Genomic DNA, 23159 nt, shown 5'->3' with positions numbered 1-23159 from the left:
CAGTTGGTGAGGTTCTGTCACCAAGGATGGGACCATAAGTAGTCCTTATTGATTGCTGTATTCGTTTGCAGCCGTTAACATATTGGATAGATACATGCTCACCCTCCCTGCTTTCACCAATGGTCCCAATATCTCTATAACACAGCTGATTCTTTCAGTTAAAGGAGGAAGAACTGCATTACTTGGAGACAACTTCCAAAAATTTTAACTGTTTTTCTAGGTATAATATTCTTGAAGTAATTCAAAGGAAAAGAGTTTTTTTTTACTTGCAAGTTATTCTACTAAAAATAGCCATGTGATTTATCTCTGCCCTTTCAATGTTTCCTCCATGCATGTGACTTAGGGTTTAGATTACTCAGAAGAACTCAAATTTTCCAAACTGGCTTTGTTTCAGAGTATAATCAGGAAACAATAAAGTAAGACAATGTAGCTGTAATACATATGAGATGGTTGGTATTGCCCTTCAAATAATTTCTAAAACAACTGTCCTCTCCTTCTATCCTGGAGGCCACTGTCTCTTTTAGTCAGAAGTATCAAGGTTGGTTTCAAGTTAGAATAGACACAGAATCCCTCTGTAAAATGTGTCACAGATTTTATTTAAAATATACGAAGAGATGGACAGAAAATACCCTTTTGTTTTTTTTTTGGTTAAATGAGAAAATTAGCCTCTCTTAACCACCTGAAGTAGCATGCCCTCTAAGTTAGGTAGCCCCAAGTGTTTCAGAACAGTAAACTAGGCATTGTCCAGTGTAGAGGCACCTTTAAAAGGTTGTAACTGGGAAAATATATTGAATGTTGAACATAATAAATATATTGTCAATGTTTGTAATCCTGTACTTGACAAAAAGACTGTAAGAATGAGGGCAGAAAAAACCTCCTAAGTTTCTCCTTACAGTACATAATTCACTTTTTTTTTTTTAAATCTTCCAAAACCATCAGCTACTGCAAGTAAAAAGTTTCAGAATTCTGAAGCATTAATTTGTTGGGTTGTTATTATCATTGCTTTTTTGGCAAAAACAGAAGATTAAATTGCTACAGGTCTTCAGATGGAGTAAGCAAGGAGATTGTATTTGCCATAATCAATACACAACAGAGAAATGCCCACAGCTTATCACCTGTGATCTGCAAGATCCAGTCTGATAGAGAAAGGAGCGCAGGGATTTCGAGAGTATTTTTCTATTTTAATTGGAGCAGGATAAAAATGCATAACTGTAACAAGAGTTTAAATCTTGCTGCCATTAAAGTCAATAGCAAAACTTATCCTAAATTCATGTGAAGTTAACATAGGTCCCAAATACAGGCTATACCACCAGGCTATAACCTGTGACCTCTATCTATATTGCTAGCTTCCAAAGTATTTGAGAACTGTGTTACAAAACAGATAAACACTACGTTTCGCAGCCTGGGAGCGAATGACCAACCCAAAATGATAGTAGCACCCAAATACTGTAGGTGCTTTGTATAATATTAAGAAACAATTCCTCTGCCTGTCAGTTTACAGTCGTAAGGAAAAGTGGGGAGATGGAAGTGGGGAGAGGGAGGGGGTTCAAGTTTCTTTCCTGTCACTAGGGGTACTCGGAGCACAAAAACTGGGAGTCCCATTGTCCTTATCCCAGCTGAATACCTCCAGCTGTTCAATAACAATATCAATTTTCAATACTTTTCATAACAAATTTTGGAGCATGCTGGTGTAGCTTTACCAGATGCTACATGTACATCTTCCACATGATGGTGCTGGAGCTCTGTTTTTTGGCGGTGTTGTCCAGTCTGTACAGCGTGGGCAGGCTGTTTCGTTTTCTTCTTTGCAATGGAACGTTCTTATGCTTATTCTAGATACTAGGAAGAAGGGGAGTAAATGAAATAAAAGTAGCTTTCTATGCAGTATAGTCTCCAGCTGTGTGATTGCTGCATGTACTCATGCGTACAATTTCTTTCCAAGTTTGTCTTCCACAGACTTACACTGAAAAATGAAATGGAAATGCAAAAGCACAAAAATAGTTTGTGCAGCTGTGTAATGATTTTATACTTGAGGATACTGGGACAAATATGTACAGCTATAGAATTTTCACCTATACTTTTCACACTGCGGCTCAGGTTCTTTAGCTTTCTGTAAGGGTAATGCCTATTCTAATTTAACATTCTACTGTTTTGGAAAATCAGTTTCCATACTTAATGACCCAGGACAGAAGGAGTATTTCCAACTATCACATAAAATATAAAAATACAGTTTATGATTTAAAATTCTGGAGCATACCTTTGACTGTGGCTGAAATTTAAACTGTAATAATAAACTACATAAAGGGCCAAATTTTCACTCATGCGCAGTGCATTCCACTGCCTGTTTACTGTTTATTGATGATATGTATTCTTCTCTAGAGAATCTGAAAACATGTCAGAAAATCTCAGATCCAGCAAGACCACCTCGAAAAGTCCAAAAACTTCAGCAAAGAAACAGAAAGGTGACAAAGCTAAGCAATCCTCAAAAGGAAAACGAAAACAGCTTGGTACGTAAGATACTACAGATATGAAGAAAGCAGTTATCTGGTTTTGCATAACAGCTACCTTAATTATTTTGGGCCCAGGCATTTAAGGAAACATGAGATAAATTAGAATATACTATTTTCATAAACAACTGAGTGATCTGTGATTACAGATAATGTTTTTGTAACCAAAATATGGAACAGAAAGCTACATTGCAATATTGACACTTTGTCTTAGTAGTTTAGATGTAATAGTTTGTTGTATCATAAAACCAGTATTGAATGGGAAATTAGGAGACTTCATACATTTAAGCGGGGAGATTTACAAGAGCTAACTTAGTCCAGGTACAGAACACCCGGCAGAGAAAGGTGCCCCAACAGCTGGAGTTTAGATGCTCAGGATCATACTCTAAAGGTACAACAACAGACCTTAAAAATATACCAAAGTCTCACAATTTAATTGCAGTGCATTTTATTGCATTTTTCTGAGATGTCATGAGAGACTACACTACTTACGTCATTTACAGTGCACAGCTAAGGAAGCATAAGGCTAAGAAAAGGCCTTGCTAAATACAAATTTGTTGTTGGTAGGGTGTTTTTTTTGGTCGTGACAGCCAACTTCCATAAGTTGGTTTTCCCTTTTAATCACCTTTTTGTCCCCATTTGATTAATAGCTGTCATGCTGCAGAGAATATTCTGCTCATCAGTGGTAATCTCCTCCTATCCTACCCCTCCGTGGAGTTTGTAGGTTCTCTCTCAGGAACTGACGAATGCCCAACTCCTGCAGCTCCCTGCCCCTCAGAGCAAGCCTGACTTCTCCACTGTTAGGAGGAGTAACATCTGCTCCTACCCGCACACCTGCCAGTTCTGCTACTGTACCATGTTAGCCAGCCTTGTCTGTTTGTCACCTCCTCACATGACATGATTTGCATGATGATTGCCCCACAATTTTAAGATTTTAAATATTGCCCCAACAAGGAAAAGACGGTTATTCATGGGTATTTATTAAGGAAGAAAAATTACTGATAACATCATGTTGTTGTATTTCAGATAAAAAAGATGAAGTTGATCTTTCTATGGAAAGAATAGGTAAGTGCTATGATGACTGGGCTTTAAAGTAATAGTTTTGGAATATTTTCAACATTTTGAAGCTTCAGTGTTACTAATGCCATGGAATGAAAAGAAAAAAAAATATGAATGGGAAAAAATAGAAACTGGGAAGAAGTACGTCTATTACAATAGTGATTACAAACAGTACCACTCTCTGAGTAGCACCAGTGCAGTGAGAAAAGAAGCAGATATGGGTTTGTAGATGATGTTTTTATCTTGGATTGAGAGGTGCTGTGATCAGGGGAAATAAAGAGCATTGCAACAGAATTATGGGATACAAAATGTTTGCATTTAATAATAGGTAGCAATTGTAAGAAAAAAATGACATTTTAATCATTTTTTAATCTTTGATTTCGTCGAATCATTGTTAAATCTGCTTATTTAATATTACGTGGCAAGCTAGGAATATACAAACCTGGTAATTTTTAAAGACTTCGTATATCACTTGCCTTCGTACACAATCCTATACAAACGTAGGTGAAAGTGAAAAGTGCGCTCTGACTAGCCTCACCAAAATGTGTAATCTGCAATTAAAGAAAATGGACAAGTGATTCCTCAGATCATGAAAGTGTTACTTTTAAAATGAAAATCATGGTGTTCCTGGAGATTCTTAGTTTTGTCATTGAGAGAATTTTAGCTCCACCTGGTGGCAAATAAGGTTAGATCCATAATACCTAACCTGACAGTAGAGAGAGGAAAAAATGATGCTCTTTAGTCACCGTCTGTGTAGGATTCAAACTGTATCCACAGTATCTCCTTAGTGCAAGACCTGCAAATGTTCTTTACTTCTTGTAGAGTTTTTGGCCCTTTGTGAAGTGCTGATAGCACGAAGAGCTATGGTCTTTTCAAAGTACATGAATACAATTTCCTATTAGAACAAAACATGAAGTATATATGCTACATACTCTTTACTGGAAAACAGCATTCAATTAAAATGTTCATACTGGTAAGAATTCCAATAGTAGCTCCTTATGAATCTATAATACAGAGCTACGTATAGTTCCCAAGAATCTATAACACAGGCCCTACAGTATAGAATGCTGTAAGGTACAATTCTATAATACAGAATATTAGTACTTTTGACTAAAAGATGCACATATTTTACATCTGATGACTGCTTTGTTTTTAACTTGAACCTACAGCAGTTGAGCAGTGAAAAAACACCACTTAGACTATCTGTCCTACTCTGCCCTCTCTCGTAATGATGTCCATTGTATTTTGCTTAACTTTAATGCATGCTTGTATTGTTTCTATTGATATTGAAACCTATATCTCTTTGAGAAGATTTTTTTAACTTTAGTCTTTGTGGACAAGACTGTTTGCATCTGATTCAGCATTTAAAAAAAAAAAAAAAAAAGTCGTCATACAAGCTTCCTGAAAAAAAAGTTATTTCTACTTAACTTTTTTGATGTATCAAAAATTTAATTGCTCAATTTTACTTTAATTTACTTTGAGCCATGAGAATAATCTTCTGTTAGAAATTCACATAACAGTCACCAAATTATGCTTCTAAATTTTTAATTTCTACTCCTCTAAATTGCACTAGCCACATAACCAACTCTGAAGACTGTGATACACACAAATCCGCTGTTCCATTGCCTTTCCTGTCCATTCCATCCTGTGAGCCGGTTGTGTATGGCAGAGATGGAAATTACATTCTTTTTTGTAGGCAACTCTAGGTTTCTATCCTCTTGGCTTATGCCAAGAGCACAGCAAAGGGACAGCCATACCTTCTTAGTCATACTTTCAGATGGAAGGTTTCCCACTGTAAGCAAGAGGGGACCATTTCACCTCCCAGTACTGTTCTTCTGTTTTGTCTTTGTGTTATTTTTTTTCTGCACCCCTTTTTACTAATTTATCAGATATGCTTTAAGAAATGCAGTTTGCAAAATGAGATTTAATTTATGGCTCCAATATATCAAAATGTAAAGTCTGTCTGTTCTGTTGTGGTTTGTACTTCGGTTTCAGTCCATTTCCTTATGAGGCCTCCTGTCTTTGGCTAGGGTGACCTGGGAGTCCTGCAGATCAACTTTTGCAGTTTCTTAAAAAGATTATATGTTTTAAATCAACATAGACTATGCACTTTTTCTGAGTCTGGTCTCATTGCCAAAATTGATAAGCAAAAGTAAAATCCAGATCTTGGCCTCGTCAGCTACAGAGAGTAGTATCAGAAAGACAAGAATACGGGCTCCAGAAGATAAACCAGAGCTGACTTGGTTTGGTGTTGCCTATAATGACAACCTTCAGAGATCTTTCCCAATCCTTTGCCTATAATATGTAATTTTTGGAAGCATCCACACAGAAATCCTGGAAATCTCCGAGATATCGAAAAAGAAAGCCATGTAATATTGACTACGATTGTGCTGAAAGTGAATTAATGGACTGTACATGCCTATTGTGTATGCTACAAAATAACCAGTGAATGCCAAATAAATCATACCTGGTATAGCGCAGGGTGTACCAGATGTGCCATACATTTCATTAATTTTCATGGATGACTGTAGCAGAATGGGTGCAGTGGAGGAGCAGCACTGAAAGAGTTTAAAGGATAAATGTCAGATTCATCAAACATTATATATTACGTGACAGGCTTATGCAGATTTAGTTTCCCAGATGATAGACATTAAGAAGGATTTATTGTTCTGTCAGTCCTTGTTGGCTTAGGTCAGAGATAGCTTCTCAAACGTGCTGAGCCAACTGGTCAATATCATCATTTTAGACAAATCAACTCTAATTTAAGGCACACACAAGAATAAAAATACCACAAGTGCGGGGAATTAAGATAAAATATTTAATATCTCAAAGAAATATTACAGAGACTGAAAATATCAGCTCTTATCAAGCCCATTATAGTAGATGATAAACCCATGTTAGTAGATAATAAAAATCCCACATATACATGTTGCTAAATCTTTACCATTTTCCAGTTTATCGAAAAATTGAATGTTCAAAATGAACACTTGCTAGCCTTCTCAGATGAAAGTACAGTGGCCTTCACGAAGAATACAGTTGTGGTTTTTTTTGTTGGTTTTTTTTTTTTATGGCAGGGCAGTATTGGTAAGAGTCTTAGTGAGGAAGGATTCATCTAGCTTGGTCTATATTGGTCTTAACTTTTATCTGTTATGTAAGGCAGAAGATGTAGTTTGTGCAAGACAATGTACATATGGCTGACCTAAGTACTGTATATTATCTTCAGATTGTGAGTGTTTGCAAAGTGCAGTCCCCAGGTTACCTAACTGCACCCAGCCTCTCTAAAAATGCTGAAGATAACAATGTCAAGAGTTAGGATAAGAAACTGCTGTCTTGTTCTGAACGGACATGATTGAACCTAACAGAGGTCAACTATATATTCTCCAGCAAAGCTGAAAATAAACTCTTGTACCTGGTTTAAATCTTAGTGACCTCACTTCAGTCTCACCTACTAGTTCAAAAATAGACTCAATGACAGTCGGAACTGAATGAGAGGAAGGCCTAAGTCCAAAATCAGAGAAGCGTCCTTATTTGGGGTGGTATTGAAGCTGTATTTAGATTGAACAGCGGCTTAACATGGTCTTGCTCTACAGGGAAGGACTAGAGTATATAATCAAGCGCTCTTGTCTCCTTAATGTATATTCATAAAATTCATAACCACCTGTTGATCAAAAGAAAAACACTCATACTAGGAATAACATATTTATTAAGTAGAAAACATCAGGTACAGTCATTTCCAAGATAAGCAAAATATAACATAATTTGTATTCCACACCTCCATAAATACCACAAACTAAGCTGAAAGATTCAAAGGCAATCTGCTAGGAAACAGTAAAGACCTGAAGTTATTAAGGGATATGTTTACATTTAAAGAACACTCTAAATTTGTTTATCGTGCAATTTTGCTTTCTTTCATAGGCCACCCAGAAATTTTTCCCTTGGTCTTCACTACAAAAACCCAAGAAATTTTTAACTGCCGAGTGGATGAGGATGTCACAGAAGAAAATTGTTTCAAACTTATTAAAAAAGAAGACATAATTCAGGACCTGAAAACAAGAGCTGCTATTTCTGATTTCCATCCTGTCAAAAGAGTTGTTCTAGTATGTAGCTTATTTCATTCTCACTTTAAATTGTATACTCTCAGAGCATACATTCTTTTAATAAGTTCTGTCCTTGTTTGACTCTGTAAAAACATTAACACTAATATCCAAAGGTCATGGACCACTGTCAACTCTAGACGTTTGTCATGGCCCACCATGCACTTAAAAACAAACAAAAAATAATTTTAGATTGAAAATATGCTAAAAGTAAAATAAATGGTACTAGTTTTGATTCTGTGAACAGACAGAGCTGAACAGATTTGGCTTTCTCTGATTCATAGCCTACTTACTGAGAATCATTGAAAACAGTTTCTTGTTTAATTCTGCACATGAAATTCTCTGTTAAGATCACAAGATTAACCAAAGATTCTGAGTTTACACAATCTCATTAGTCTTATGTCTTTTTTGGATGCTATTTGTTTTCAGTTTTCCAATATTTGTTTTAATTAAAATAGGAATATCCAGGGGAAGAACTTCTGGTAGTTTTTGATGCAAATTTCCAGTATGGACAGAACTTTTACCTTGTTGCTTCTGAGGAAGCCAAGGAAAACTTTCTGAAGGTAAGGAAATATACCACAGCATTACTCTATCAATAATTCAGAATCTTGTCTGAAATATATACTTCAGGATTGGTATTGTATTCATAAACATCTGATATGCTTGGTAAGCCAGAATGTTTCTCTGATGGTTAATCTGATCATGAAAAATAGATGTATCACTGTTAAAATACTTTTTGCAGTGAGAAAGACTTTGTATTTTACTTCAGATGGCTAGTATAACTGAGTGCTGCATTTTTATCATGTGTTAATTTCCTCTGCCAAGCTCCAGGTTTACAAGACATACAATTACGAGATTATAATAATATATTGGGTACCTTCAAGTAAGTATTCTATTTATTTTTCACAATACACATATATAGTCTTCAAATAATACTTTGTTCTGTAGCTCTAAATAACAGCAGATATATAGATTTCCCCTTGTGCTTTGCATCACAGGAGAAGGTTTATGGTCAGATTATATCATTTTTCAACATGAGTTTCTCACCCAGCATTAGAAGCAACAATTAATAAAAAAGCAAATTGCAATTCCAGACAGGAAGGCGTAATGTAGAAAATCACTATAAATTCTTTTTACGTAACACTGATTTGCTTTCAAGACAACTCTTGAATATAACATAACACTCTTTAGTATTTAAATATTAAATATGTAACATTTATTGGAAAATTCTAATGCACAAATGGATAAATGGGACCTAACCCAATTGAATGCAGGGGCACAGCATAGCCAGATTTATTGCACTGAGACAAAATAATGTGTAAATGAAAACTGAATTCCAGGTTTCTAGTTCATACTTATATTTCAGAAACACATTTTTGAAAAAACATTATTTTTCACTGTTTGATGTCACAGACTCCAGACACTGCAGAAGAAAAAGAAGAAAAAAGTGAAGAAGAAAAAGAGGGAACTCTGGAAGTCCATGCCTATAAGCATTCTGTCCACAAACCATGGGTTTCTCTTGGCAGCGAAAAGGAAGTTGAAGAAGAATCTGTTAAAGGCTATGTTACAAAGGTCAGAAATAGCAGATGTAACTTAATCAAATATCACAAAAACAAATTTATTTTAAGTTCCTCAAAAAGCAAAAGTCAGAAATTGAAGCTTGCAATCCTAGTTTTTGCTTGGAGTCTTTAAAAAAAAACACACACAGAAAAGAGAACTATCAACTGTTACCAAAAACAAAGTGCTGCAGAAACTATTTTTTATGACTCCTTTCCTTTTAAGGGTCTCATCTAACCTGGTCTTGAACACCTCCAGGGACGGAGGCACTTGTACATAGCTGATTTATATGAACACTTCAGAATTTCACAATGCAGAAATATAAGTAAATTCAGTACAGAAACCATCAATAAAACTCGTTCTACTATTATAAGAATAATGCCATTTTACAAAATGGATCTTCCAAGAACTCTCTCCTTTGCTAACTTTGGAAATACTTTTTGCAGATTAAGTACATGTTTTCTCGAGCACGCAGGAAGTTTGGCGCACCAATTAGATTTACTGATAGGAATGCTTCACATGTGAAAGACAGTTATGTTGAATGCACTTCCTACCAAGACAAAACTTTCAGCATTAAACTGCTTGAAAGAGATGTGGGTGTACAAATGGTTCCAAAAGTAAAAGAAGCTAGTACTCAGACAAAATGGTAAGTGTGAGAAATATTTATCAGCTTGTTTACTAAGCTATGAACCATTTCTGATCTCGCCTAATGTTATGCAGATTAACTCAACTCCTCTGGACATGCTCTGTTACAAATTGATTAAGAGAACAAAATTGGATGCTCTGTCTGTATCTTCTTTCACTCTTTTCCAAAGAGATTCTAGAAAAAATGAATATACTTAGCCTTTAGTTTTACATATTACATGGGTTTTTGCATTTGAAGTTGTTTATATGCATACTCATGTTTAAATTTATTTCAATTGGTTAGGACCTATCCAAAAAATGCAGCCACGCAGTATTCTCCTAGACAGTTGTCAAATGAAGAGATGGAAGAGAGTCTGTCATCTGAGAAACTGAAAGAATTTCTCACATCAGTACATTTAAGGTAAAGTTACTGCAGCGATATACTTTAAAGGCTGCATGAAATCATATAGAATCAAAGTGAATGGAGTCAGAACTCTTGGCTGAGTGGACCATCGATCTGGTCAAATACTGAAGTTTTTTTTTCTCTTGCTTGTTCTTTCTTATCCTCTTGCTTTTATTCTTTCTCTTGCTTATTATTTTAATATTAACAAATATTAACCTGATATTTGTGCCTAATTAAAACGAACATGAAATCTATACTGCATTAATTTGAATAATAGCTTAAATTGGAATTACACCTGTTACAGTTGGTAGCAATACATCTTTTCAAACAAGCTGCAAAGCTCATCTTTCAAACACTGCTCACTCAAGCAGAGAGTTATGCAGAAGAGCCAAGGTGCTGTTCTACAGGCCCAAGTCATGGGACAAGTCCCACTTACTGACACTTTTTGCACAAGAATGGGACAACTGCACAGTACTTGATGCACACACAACTGGAGTCAAATTCTTGGTATAATTATTTTTTTAAATGGGGAATAGTCTCCTTACAGTTGTGATGTATCACTGAGGAATTTTTCTTTTTAATAATATGGTCATAATTTTGTATAAAACAAAAGCTGTCTCTTCACAGACATATTTGTGATTCTACTATTGAGTAGTCATATCTGGATTCTTCAAAGTATTAACTGTTCTTTTCACAAAACAGAATGGAAATTGCATTGCAGCAGAATGAAATTATGAATGCCTTTTTTGATGACTGGAAGGCCCTAGCAGAAGATGAAAGCAGTTCTGGTGACAAGTCAGACGTCTATCTTAAAGCATACCAATCATTCACAGATCCGAACTATCTCAAGGACAGAAGTATTAGCTGCGTCCGCTGGCATCCGACCATCTATGGTAATGATCTTAATCTTGAATGACATGTATTACATGACTGCTATAAACTGTGCATCTTTCATAGTCATTGACCTGTAAATTTAAAAAAAATAATAAACACAATTTTGTATGTCTAAATTGCCAATTTGAGATAAAGTGAAAAATAATACAGACGTTTATGTAGTTCAGAAAGGTCATGCAAAGCCTATCACACTAGCATAGAACTGGAGCTTATAGGAGGGGGAAATTTCTCCCTTATGAGGCTCATTTAAGCAGGGCTGCAACTGTGCTAGGTACTTGTGGTTCTATACACGTTCTCCCCATGGCTGGGTCTTGTAGCACGCCTAGTATTTTTGAGGAACATTACAGCTACCCTGGCATGTGGCTCTACTGAGTGCCAGGGAGCATCACGAGCCATATTAAATGTCTCCTCCTGCTCCCTACTTGGTATTACTACCCTAAAAAGCCATGCTTGAAAGCACAATTAAGTTTCATATGAATGTCTTAATTGCACAGCATACTAACAGCCAACATTGCTGCCTGCATAGGAAATTAATTAAACTACGAAAGATTTGATTTCATGATGGATGGCCAGGTCTACATGCTTGTCTTATCATTTCAGGTTCAGTATTACATGATTACAGATTAGTAGCAGAAAAATTGAGTTTTATCCTGATCCTGAGCTTCCACAACACATTGATAGATAATTCTAACAGAAGTAATTTCTTCAAAGTCAATCTATAAAAAGAAAAATATAAATATATGCACTTTTTTTTTTTACCACTGTACTGGCAAGGACTAAATATAAGTCACTTAGCGTAATTAATAGAATGTTGAAATTTGATTTATCTCTTCTGAGAAAATTTCTTTTCTCTCTCAATCAGGGATAATAGCAGAGTCAGCAACACAGCAGCATTCTGATGAAGAAAGAATTAACCTTTCTGACAAATTATTGTTGCAGGACTCAGTCATTATTTTTTGGAGCTTTTCTGACCCTATCCGCCCTCAGGTATTTAATCAGGACTTTCAAAAATTCCAAGTGTTCAAATAACAAGAGAACAATAAATGTGACTATTTCTCAACTACTGTTTTCTTCTTCTTTTTAGTTAATATTAGAATGTCCTCATGACATTTACTGCTTTCAGTTCAGTCCAAGTGATCCAAATATCATTGCTGGTGGCTGCTTCAATGGACAGGTATTAATTCTCTGTTTCAGAATGAAGTTAGATATCTCTGTATTTTCTTACAGTATGAAAATATTGTTAGCCAAAATTCTATGGCATAGAATTTGTATTTCTTTGTACTTTCACTGTGAAATGAATTTAAGAAATTCTCTAATCCTGTACTGAATTCTGCTAAATTGTCTGATTATTCCAAAGTTCAGCCATTACTTCAAAACGGTTCTTTGCAGTTCATCAGTAAAATAGGATAAAAATCAGGTAAATAGGTCAAACTGTGAAGACTTTTTTTTTGATGTAAGCATGGCCTTTCGACATTGAAGAGGCAATACTTCTGAAGACTTAAATTCTAGTACACAGTAAATTTCTCATTCCCCCCCCCCAAAAAAAAAAAAGAATTGTATTTGAAAAATGCATATTAATACAAAGAATGAAAGAAATCATAATATAATTATTTGTCATTGTAGGTTGTACTGTGGGATATCTCTAAACATGAAGAAAGACTGCAAAATGCAAAAAGCATTACTGTTGGAGTCAAAAAGTCAGTTATTAATATGGACAGTGCTTCTGTTCTAAATCTATTGGAGAACAACGATACATCTGAGGTGAAGACAAGGGAAGTTAGAATACAAGTTAGTGGGAAAAATGGGTGAAGGTATCCTGGCTCAAAACAGAGGAGTAGATAATCTTTGCAATGGGATACTAAGCAGGATAAGAAACCTGATGGGTTCACGAAATAAACCCATTATCACAATATCATTTCTACCTGATTAGTGCAGCTTAATAGCTTTACTGTATTTTGTGCAGGCTTTGGCTTCACTATGACTGCTCTTTATTGGGCATCAACATATACTCAACCCTTATCATATGAAGTCCATCAAATATGTGTAGCATTTGTTGGTGAATATAATACTGAAAATGACGCAGTATTTCACTGAAAATGAAAACGTATGGACAGAAAAAAAAAAAGGTAGCTTGGAAGATGACAAACAGATTTCAGTGGAAGGAAACTATAAAGGGGAGAGACCTAAAAGCAGAGGAGAAACTAATACCTTACTGGATGTGTGCCTGGAGAGGCACATTGGAATTCTCTTCAGAGCTTCATATCCAAATGCCAGTTTCAAGGCTTTCCATTTTCAGAAGGTTCTATATTAGACCCCAAGAAAGTTTTACAGATAGTTCTGAAATATGTGAAGAAGGATTTATCAGTATGTAAAGTAAGCTTTTTCTCTGACAGGTTTACAATTTTACTTTGGAAATACGCTAAGATAACTCTTTTTAAAACATTTCTAGCCGTCATATATGAAAGACGATGAGAGTGATACAGAACCACCTTTAGTGAGATACTGCGCAACCTCTTCCATAGAGGGTAGCCATAAAACAGTGATTACAGATATACACTGGCTGCCAGATCATTTTGAGGTGAGTTTAAATACTTATTTTTCCACTTTTTACTGTTTTCCTACTTACTTCAGAAATCATAGTGTAAACTCAAGATAAAATATTAAAGGTTCAATTATTTGTAACAGGTCTCATTACTTCTGACTGCATTTTAAATGCTAAATAATCTGGTGCTGCTTGTCCTGTTCATTGCGTTTTACAACTGTGCTGTGTTCTCACCCTAATACGATTCTGTCAGTACTGGAAAAAAAAAATGTAGTTTTACACAAAATACAATTTGGAATTACAAGTCTAACTGTAAGTTTTCTGTATCTAAAATGTGTTGAATTTCTACTTTGGGTAATCCCAGTCTGCCACCAAGAATTCAGAAAAGTAATTTCAATTACCTAAGTACCTAGGCACCTAAAAAGATTGCTATAGTAGTTAACTTAGTTTTTCTAGCTGCTGTGTACTCAACTCTTGTATTTTCTGTGATGTTTTTAAAGCTCCATGGTACACAGGCTCAAGTAGTTAAAGGGTCCAAGTCTATTACAGGAGTATCAGATGTTCATTTATTATCAAAGTTCCGCAATTTGTTGTACAAATTAACTTGAAAAGCAAAAGTAATCAAATGCAAAATGGCAGTGGAAAAGCAGGTCAAGAGGAAGAAAACTGACACCTTTGAAGGGTTTGTGCAAATTAATCTATCAACGTTTTTTGTGACCAAATGTTTAAGACTTAATAGATACTACAGTCCTTCACAGCAGTACCCATGGATTCTAAATGGTACCAGATGTAAAACACGAAAAAAGGGATCGGGTATCAGAATGCTAGTTTTATTTTACATTTGTTTGTTTGTTTTGCCAAAGTTTACGCTCAGAAACCTGTTTTCATGTTCATATGGGATAACAGATGCAGGAAAATGGGGCTTTATAAATAATAGTGATAAAGAAATCACTTTTCTTTGTCAATATCTAAGAGTATGTACTGGAACATACTTGTTACATAAACAAATTTGAGATGTACGTCAGCCTTTCCACTGCACTGCAGTTTCTAAGATCTGCAGTTCGTTATTACATATCAATGAAAAAACTTTCAAAATTATATGCAGAACCTAATCCAGCTTTGCATGGTTGAGTGACTACCACTTAAACTCCAGGTTGGCCCTAATGAATGAAAACAACAGTAGAAATAGGCCTAAAAACCAACCAACCAAACAAAAAAGCATAGCTGAAACTTTGCTGCACAGTTGACAAGTAGAGTTTAAGCCAGAAATAAATGTTTTTTTGCCTTCTCTGGGGATTGTGTTTAATTAGAGCATAGCCTGTCATCAGTTGTTCCCTCTCCAACCCCTCTTCTGTATAAAACAATGACTACTCAGTACATAATTACTATAAAACCTGCAGCATCCCACATACACAGTGATAATTTAAGATAGATGACCATGGTGTGAACTGGGTTCCCACCACTTGAGATAAATTTGTCAACAATTTGCTCTTTGGTTAAGCTGGATGAAAAGTTACAAACATGGTAATCTAAGGAGGGCCTGACTCACAATGTTTGCAGCAAGTTTTTATCCTGTTGATTTCTTAGAAGTTTAGGTGTCTAGGAGGCAAAGCTGACATCATTTCACTTGAAGTACATTTGTAAAAATACTTTAACTATTATTGTAAAACTACAGGTTACTGAGCCCTGATTTCCAAACTTAACCAAGTTGAAACAGTGTCTTAATTCCTAGAAGACCATTTTATGTATTGAACTATATCCTTAGCAGAGCATGACTTTCATTGCTCACCTTCCTCTCCCCTGTAATTATTATTATTGTTTTTAGGTCAACCGAACGGGCACCACTTTTGAAAACAGATCTGAAATTTGCATCCAGCTTGTGACCTGCTCCCCTGATTGGTATACGCAATGCCTACTTTCTTTACAAGATGTCTTCCAACTTCCTTTGGAAGGTTTTATGGAACATACCCAATGATACTAGCACAATTCTGGATTCCTGTCAGCCTGTCCTAAATAGTTGAAACATAGTTGTACACAGAAGACAAACACACCAAGTTTAAGCCCTTTGCAGTGATGGTATTAAGGGTTCATTAATCGAACAACCTCACATGTACACCTGTATATTATGTGCTTACCAAGTGCTGGTCACACATACATTGGCCCGGAGAGCCAAATCACCACATTTGGCTCATTTATACATTTTGTATGTATGAGTCACATAAGATTATGAGAATCTTGCACAAAAAACTGTTAAAGATTTTGAGGCCACATAAATAGTGTAAACTATATTTAAAGATGGAAATTCAACTGGCAAAATTATTTGGTATGAAACTCCTCTTTTGTGGACTTCATAATCATGAAGGTTATGAGCAAATATTATCTTATGTGAAAGACAGGCAGGGGGACAGAAAGTAAGAAGTGGAAATACGTGTTTAGCTTTCATAATGGCAAAAGGCTTATGGCTAGGCTCAATCAAGTATTTGCTAGTTATATCAAAAGGAGGATCAGTAAAAAGACAGCAAAATTTGTTAATAATAGAAGTTATTTTTCCTAATCAAAATCAGAAAAGACTTCAAAGAATTAAGTAGGAAGAATGATTGCAAATACAATTGTCTGTAAGTTTGCACTGTAATGCTGGTAGTGCACATGGAAGAAATAATTTTAAACTACTCGCATACCAGGGCTCCACATTAATAGTATGCACCTAAAGAGCAGGGGAGTCGCTGTAATGTGATCCTTGAAGAGCATGGGTCCCTGGGCAACTTCTGTAAGCAAAGCAAAGGAAGGTATCAGTGATGAGGCAAATTATCATCATCTATGCCAATTCAGTGAATCAATGCCCAGAGAAGAGCAACGGGAACAATTACAGGGCTGAAAACTCCAATGGTATGGTACATTCAAGCAAGTAGGGCCATTTGTCTTAAATGTCAGCAAATGAACTGGCACATATAAGAATTGGTGATGAGGTTTGATCTGCATTACTGTATTACCTGCTAGAGGGTTCTGTCCATTTCTCTGAGCATCCAGTACTGGCCCAGTCAGAGACAGAATATTGACTTCGATCAGCTAAGATGACATCTATATTTTTAGGCTATATTAGCATGTTCCTGCTCTTACAGCAAACTGGGCCCATCACAGTTGCATAACAGCCTCATGATCTGGTCCAGGAGTGGATTTCAGCTCCCTAACCACTCTTTTAACTAACTGTGGAGAGCCCAAGTAATCACACTGGTCAACAGATAAGGGAATTTCACCTAGTACTGCCATTAACTTCACCCAGTAACTTTCCATAAGCAAACTGTATGAATGCCATTTGGCTGCCTTGGTAGAGTTAAAACTGATAAAATGTTGAATAAATGAATATAATTACTTCTTTCATAAATGATGGCTTAAGTACTTAGCATTTGCCTGCATTTCAGGGTCTCTATTGCTAAGTTTGAAGATGAAAAGGTAAAAAAAAAAACATTTTTAAAATGCATTGAAAATTGCCCCGACTTTAAAACAGAAACAGAAGATAATACTATACAGTCATTTTGCAGCTTAATATTGTTTTGGGATATTCGAGTCACCAAACATCCCGGCAAGCATTCATTTGAGAAAGCAAAAGAGAAGAACATTTTTGATATGCCCCCTGGAGTTCCAGATACCTTTAAGCACCTAGCTCTCAGCTGGAAACCTCTCATAAAGGTACCGTACACTAATACAGAACAGTAGGACCAAACCAAACTGTAGATATGGCCAGAACTCCATAGGAATGTATTCTTTCGCTTCCCAACCCTTTAATTTTTCCACAATGTTGCAAGGTTCCTGTGGATTTCCTTCTAATGATGAAAGGCTTCAAAGTTCCTCTGAAACTTCAATAAAATGTGTTCTGTAAAGTTAGCACGGAAGCAGCAGCATGATGATGTCTTAAAAACTGCACTAATGCAAAAGCAGTTGTAGTAACAGCAGATGTTGCTGTCAGCACTTTCAACCACTATGCTGTCTATCTCAGGGGGTCACAAATTGTGAAACACGTCATGATCAACAGGACCTCAGTTACTGGCAACCCAACAACCAATGTCTGATGAAAATGGTCATAGCAGTTTGTGTGGGACAGTAAACAAATGAAGGCTGAAAATAATAATGTTAGAAAAAAGGAAAAGAGAAACTGATGACCTGTTCTGCTCAGAATAGCTGCAGCTAGTACAGTCACTGAAAAAGCATGACCACTAGAACCATTTTTTGTTTGTTTCTTAGAAACATAGCAAAAGTCTTATAAGGAAAAGCTAGCACAGGAGAAACTGCAAATTTGCAGTTGTATGCACTTGCAAGTGAGGCAACAAATGCTGGTTGTGCAGTATTACAAACCACAGACTGAAACGACCTCTTTCATTACGGCAGAAAGTAATTTAGTCTTGTAGGTACAAAACATCTGACAAAACAAATTATCAAATGCTTTTTTTCTGAACAGATAAACCTGTGCAAGAGTGATACCGAAATGGAATACAGTCCCATCAAAATTTGTCTACTGGAACAGCATCATCATTACAAAATCTTAGGTAATATTTTTATTACACCTTATTGGAAAAAATGTTTTTAATAAGCTTGTATTTCAGTATGTATATAATGAAAGCTAAGCAACAAAATGTTCTACAGCATCTGGAGAAAAAAGGTTTCTGAAATATACTGCTATTCAAAGTGGAATATACTTATATTGAATATGAAAATACATACACATATTGAACACATAAGAGCAGTTCCATATCCACAGTAACTGCTGCATTTTGCTCAATACCCCATGCAAGTCTCCCAGTCTCTTAACTCTTGAAATAGTACATCCTTTTCAGTCCATGCAGAAAAGTATCTTTAGAAAACAAATTCCTGGCGTAACAGCATATATTGTATGCATTTGGATAGAGGCATCCTAGCACTTCACATTCTGTAGTAGATCAATTCTCACTAACAGTGCAAAGGAACTCAGAGACAATCTGCTCCTGCCCAATGTGTGTCTAACCTACTGCTGGAAATTGTCACTTCAGAAAGGGTCACACCTAAAGTACCGGCATGGTAGGATTAGACCGTAAGTCCTGCTCTGACAGAGAAAACTGAGCTATTCTAGCATTCCCATCAGCTGCAGCCCCAGTATCAGGGAAAGATTTTCCAGGGAAGCAGCTAGCCTGCAGGACTGCTGCTTTACTTGGCAGTCGTTCTTTCTTTCTGCTCCTGTAACTCCCCTTATCTATAAACTACCTTTATAAGACAAAGGAATTGTTTGATCTGGTAACTTTTCCAGTATAATAAATAAATGCATCTATATCGTTTCCCAGATAAGGCACAATCTCTGAACAAACCACAAGCGCTTGCCAAAGAGAACCCACATGCAAAGATGAGTGTTCCTTCAAACAAACCTCTGAAAGCGCTAGAGAGTATCTCCAACAACTTTTTTGTTGGAACTAAAGTAAGTGAAAGTAGTAAGTTACTATGAAAATGTTAATAAAAGATCTCTGTTGTTTAGTTTTTCAGTCTTCCAGGGCTTCCACAAATGTACACACCTACATGTTTTCTTCAGGTATTAACTAAAAAGATCGTTCTGGACGTGCCATATTTTACTCTCACTTTAATGCATTTAGGGACATGATTAAAACAATAATAAAAGCCTGTATTTGCTAGACTATGAACCCTTACTTCAAGGGCAGAGTTAGAAGACATTTCCAAAATGCATTGAATTTAACTACCTGACATCAGAAACCAAACAGTCAACAGAATTCCAAAACCCAGATTAGTAATATTTTTTCTAGTGTTTCCTCAAATGTCTGATAGAAACAATACTACAATTTCCCCCAGAACTTAATTTTATTCTTAATTCTTAATTCTATTCTATTTATTTTATACAGCTACTCATAGCTCTCTACCTACCCTACCTATCTAAAATTCCAAAAATCTATCCCACTTTTAAGTTCACGTGGAAACAAACATTCATCTTGCACCTACCCTTCTTGCTTCCACCATTTCCCCAAATACTTGGGTGCCCAGTTGTGCAGGAAGGACTGCCTACGTACATCATGATAAGTAAAGCTGTTTTGGCAACACAAAACTGTAAAATGGTGATCCAAAAGTTTAGCGTTTTTTCAGTAAATAGCGGCAGACTTTTGTTTTAACTTACCAAGAACATATTTAATAATGGCTATAATTAAGTCACAGCTTAAAAACAAACCACTTTGTTCTATGTCATCACACTCTAAATTTAGTATTTACTTGATTTTTCTGGCATTACAGGATGGAGAAATTATCTATTCTGACTGGAAAATAAAGATCGATAGCGACTCAGGAAAACCAGTTAGTAAGTTTCTCAACATCTGTTTAAACCTTAATATACTGCTAACTTTAAAATCTTTGCCCCTACACTCTGCCTTCTTAAAGTTCTTGCTCATTCTTCTGTTCTAGTAAGTTGGTCTCACTGATGACACCAGGGTTCATTCAGCAGGACATGCTCAAGACTGCATGCAGTTTAGCTGTCACAACAGAATAGCAAAAACTCTGGTGTATCGCTATGTACCTGTTGGCACAAATCAGGGAAGTCATACTTCACAGTAACTAGATTTACTGCAATTCCAATTCCTATACCATGTAAACAAAAGAAACAAGGCTAGTATCTTTGAGGCCTGTGCTGGATCCTTCATCTCCATTTCCCCCCACTTAACTCCCATTGTGAAGACAATCGTGGAAAGCACTAGTTATAAGCAACTGTCTTTTTCATTCTGTTAGGTAAGAAGCCCTCTCATAAATACATCATCCATGACGAAGCTGTAAATACTGTCCAGATATCTCCCTTTTTTAAAGACATCATTCTAAGCGTTGGAGGCTGGAATTTTGCCATTTGGAAAGAAGGTGTCACAGTAAGTTACTTTAAAACATGTGTAACATAATTGATGGAGATACAAAAGATATCTATAATAATAGCCTCACAGACCATTTTCAGAACTGTTTGTATATCACAAAGCTTGATAGCTTAGAAATAAATTGGGTATAAGAAAAGCTTTTCCCTTTTCTTCACATCAGAAAAGCTGTTTTGGAAGTAGCTTTGTAATCTTGACATTTACAGAAAGAATGGGGTGACCTTGTTTAATACCAACTTCATAAAAGCTGTAGCTTCTTGACAAATTATTTCTGCTGCTATAAAATCAAAGAATAAAGGCGAGGTGTGCTAAACAAGTCTGAAGAGCTCTTATTTAGGATGCAGTCTTTTTGTCATCTGAAAGCATAAAAACATGGGCTTTTTTTGTTTGTTTTTGTTGTGTAGGGGATCCAGGTTAGCTGCACTTGGCAAAATCTCAAGACCACAGATTTTAACAGCAGATAGACAAATTACCTTAATAGACAAAGTGAGATACCAGCTTTTTTTAATCCCCCATATATCTCCTAATCACAGGTGATACAGATTTTGCCATCTGTATTATTCTGTAATAGGATCATTTAAATTATGAATGTTCTCAAATGATAGGAAATTTAAGGTAGTGAATGGACAGCATTGTTTGATTGTTGGGTCTTGTCTTTGTTTTGAAAAAAAATTAAGGATGGACCTATTCTCGAGTCAAGCTGCACGGCACAAAGATACACTACGGGACACTGGTCCTTAACAAGACCAGGCGTTTTCTTCATTGGCAGAGATGATGGAAATATCGATATTTGGGACTTACTGAAGAAAACTCATGAGCCATCTCATTTCCAGAACATCTCCGAATCAATGATAACTTGCATCAGCCCCTGGATTGCCTCACGTATGTTGGTGTTGATCACACTTTATTATGCTTTATGTATGTAAAATGGCCCATTACTCCAAAGCGCACTAATCTTGCTACATCCTATATAGCAGATAAGTATATACTTCCACTAGTTGAACGCTGCACTGTACACAGAAGTGCATACATCACATTCTAAGCATATTAAGTGTATTAGGAAGGCATATAGCAACTAAAAATTTTAAGTAAAAAAAAAATTGAAAAAAGTACAAACTTTAAAGGGAATTTCATTTGTTAAGAAAATAAGAGCAATAAAGCTGTGTTTTTGCCTCAGTGAACAATAAACCAAAAAGACCACAATACAACTCTTCGTAGCTCTTTGCGCTATCCATACTAAGAGACATCAGTTCTCGTATTAAAAACCAGACATTTCACGGTTAGGTGGAGATATGTATTACTATTGGAATTTAGATTATGTTTTTGTTAAATATCTTTCAGCAAAGCAGCAATTTCTCGCTGTTTCTGATGATTCTGGAGTACTGCATGTTTTAGAAATCTGTCCGATATTAAGCCAGCCTTCCAGCAATGAGGTTGGTAATGGTTTTTATTTATCTCTGCGACAACTTATCCTGAAAATTCTAAAACAGAAACAGGCCTAGCTGAAAAATCTTGCCTTCAAACATGTTGTGATTAATTTGAGGTAAGTAGGCCATATTCTCCAAAGATCACTCATAGCAAAGCTGACTGCACAGCTCCTGTTAAGAGGCACCTAAAGGAAACCCAGGTGACAGCTGGCAGAATTCCACAGCTCCAACCTGCCTACATGAAAACACAGTGAAGAGAGCTTCGTGCATAAAATGACACCTGCTTTCATACATTAAAGTAATGTTATGTGGTGCATAGTAATGAAAATATACTGAGTTTCTCTTATTCTTCCCAGCCCAAGAGCAAGCTAGGATCCTGGTATTACCTAGTCGATCAGTCTTACTTGCTACATAGTCTGTTATTTTTATATACAAAACTTTCACCTCATCTTATCCCAGTTCTAAATCTTCCATGTATATGTTGAAGTAGTTTATAAACAGCCCACAAATGGTTTGCTGTGTGCAGAGCTACAGTATGTCACAATGTAACACCAGGTGAGCCACCAAATTTTAGTAAAACCTTTCCAAAGTAAAGTAGGAGTGGGCTAGGTGCAATAACTGAGGAAAAACATTGCTTCTGCCCAAATTATGAGTGTTGTGGATCTATACAACTTAGGCCACAGAATTATTAATTCTGTGTAATAAAATTCAGTGTAAATAAAGTTATAATATTCAGTATAATAAAAATCACTTAACCCTATGCATATTTGTATCCAAAATTAACTGGTTTCTATCCATATCTTTGCATTATTTTGCAGCAAATCATTTGGATGAATAGAGATCTATATTCTTAAAATAGACAATTTGTTAATACCATGCAGATCATCAGCAGTAATTCCAAGTCTTTAGGTTTGTAACAAGACTTGCTTGTCATTGTGTTAATAGCAGGCCAATGTACTTGATTATTTTGAGAGAGAAGTCAAATACCTGAAGAATTACGAGAAATACCACGAGTTTCAAGCCAAAGAAAGAACAGAAAAGGAGCTGGCGACACAGATTGAGAAAACAGTACGTTATATTTGGAATTAAGCAAACTTCCTTTGTTTCCTTAGATCTTTAAAATGCACCTATTTTTGCTAGGCTGAATTTCCCATAGTATTTTCAAAAATCAGGATGT

General features: G+C 35.9%; 1 protein-coding gene across 1 annotated transcript; it reads left to right on the top strand.

Moving 5' to 3' along the window:
* Nucleotides 1–2389: 2389 nt before the first annotated feature.
* Nucleotides 2390–22409, top strand: DNAI3 (dynein axonemal intermediate chain 3). The gene is given in 22 exon segments (XM_050712156.1): nucleotides 2390–2504; nucleotides 3531–3569; nucleotides 7479–7660; nucleotides 8116–8220; nucleotides 9071–9229; nucleotides 9661–9860; nucleotides 10143–10259; nucleotides 10944–11134; nucleotides 11998–12122; nucleotides 12220–12309; nucleotides 12759–12896; nucleotides 13585–13713; nucleotides 15503–15576; nucleotides 17217–17364; nucleotides 18131–18218; nucleotides 18987–19117; nucleotides 19936–19995; nucleotides 20430–20555; nucleotides 21233–21437; nucleotides 21897–21988; nucleotides 22052–22142; nucleotides 22145–22409. Coding segments are annotated over 22 exon segments (2697 nt in total). The 3' UTR covers nucleotides 22237–22409.
* Nucleotides 22410–23159: the final 750 nt, after the last annotated feature.

Source organism: Cygnus atratus, chromosome 8 (genome assembly GCF_013377495.2).
Source record: "Cygnus atratus isolate AKBS03 ecotype Queensland, Australia chromosome 8, CAtr_DNAZoo_HiC_assembly, whole genome shotgun sequence".
Lineage (NCBI taxonomy): Eukaryota > Metazoa > Chordata > Aves > Anseriformes > Anatidae > Cygnus > Cygnus atratus.
Note: the sequence above shows the minus strand (reverse complement) of the source record. Positions and strands in the feature narration are given on the sequence as shown.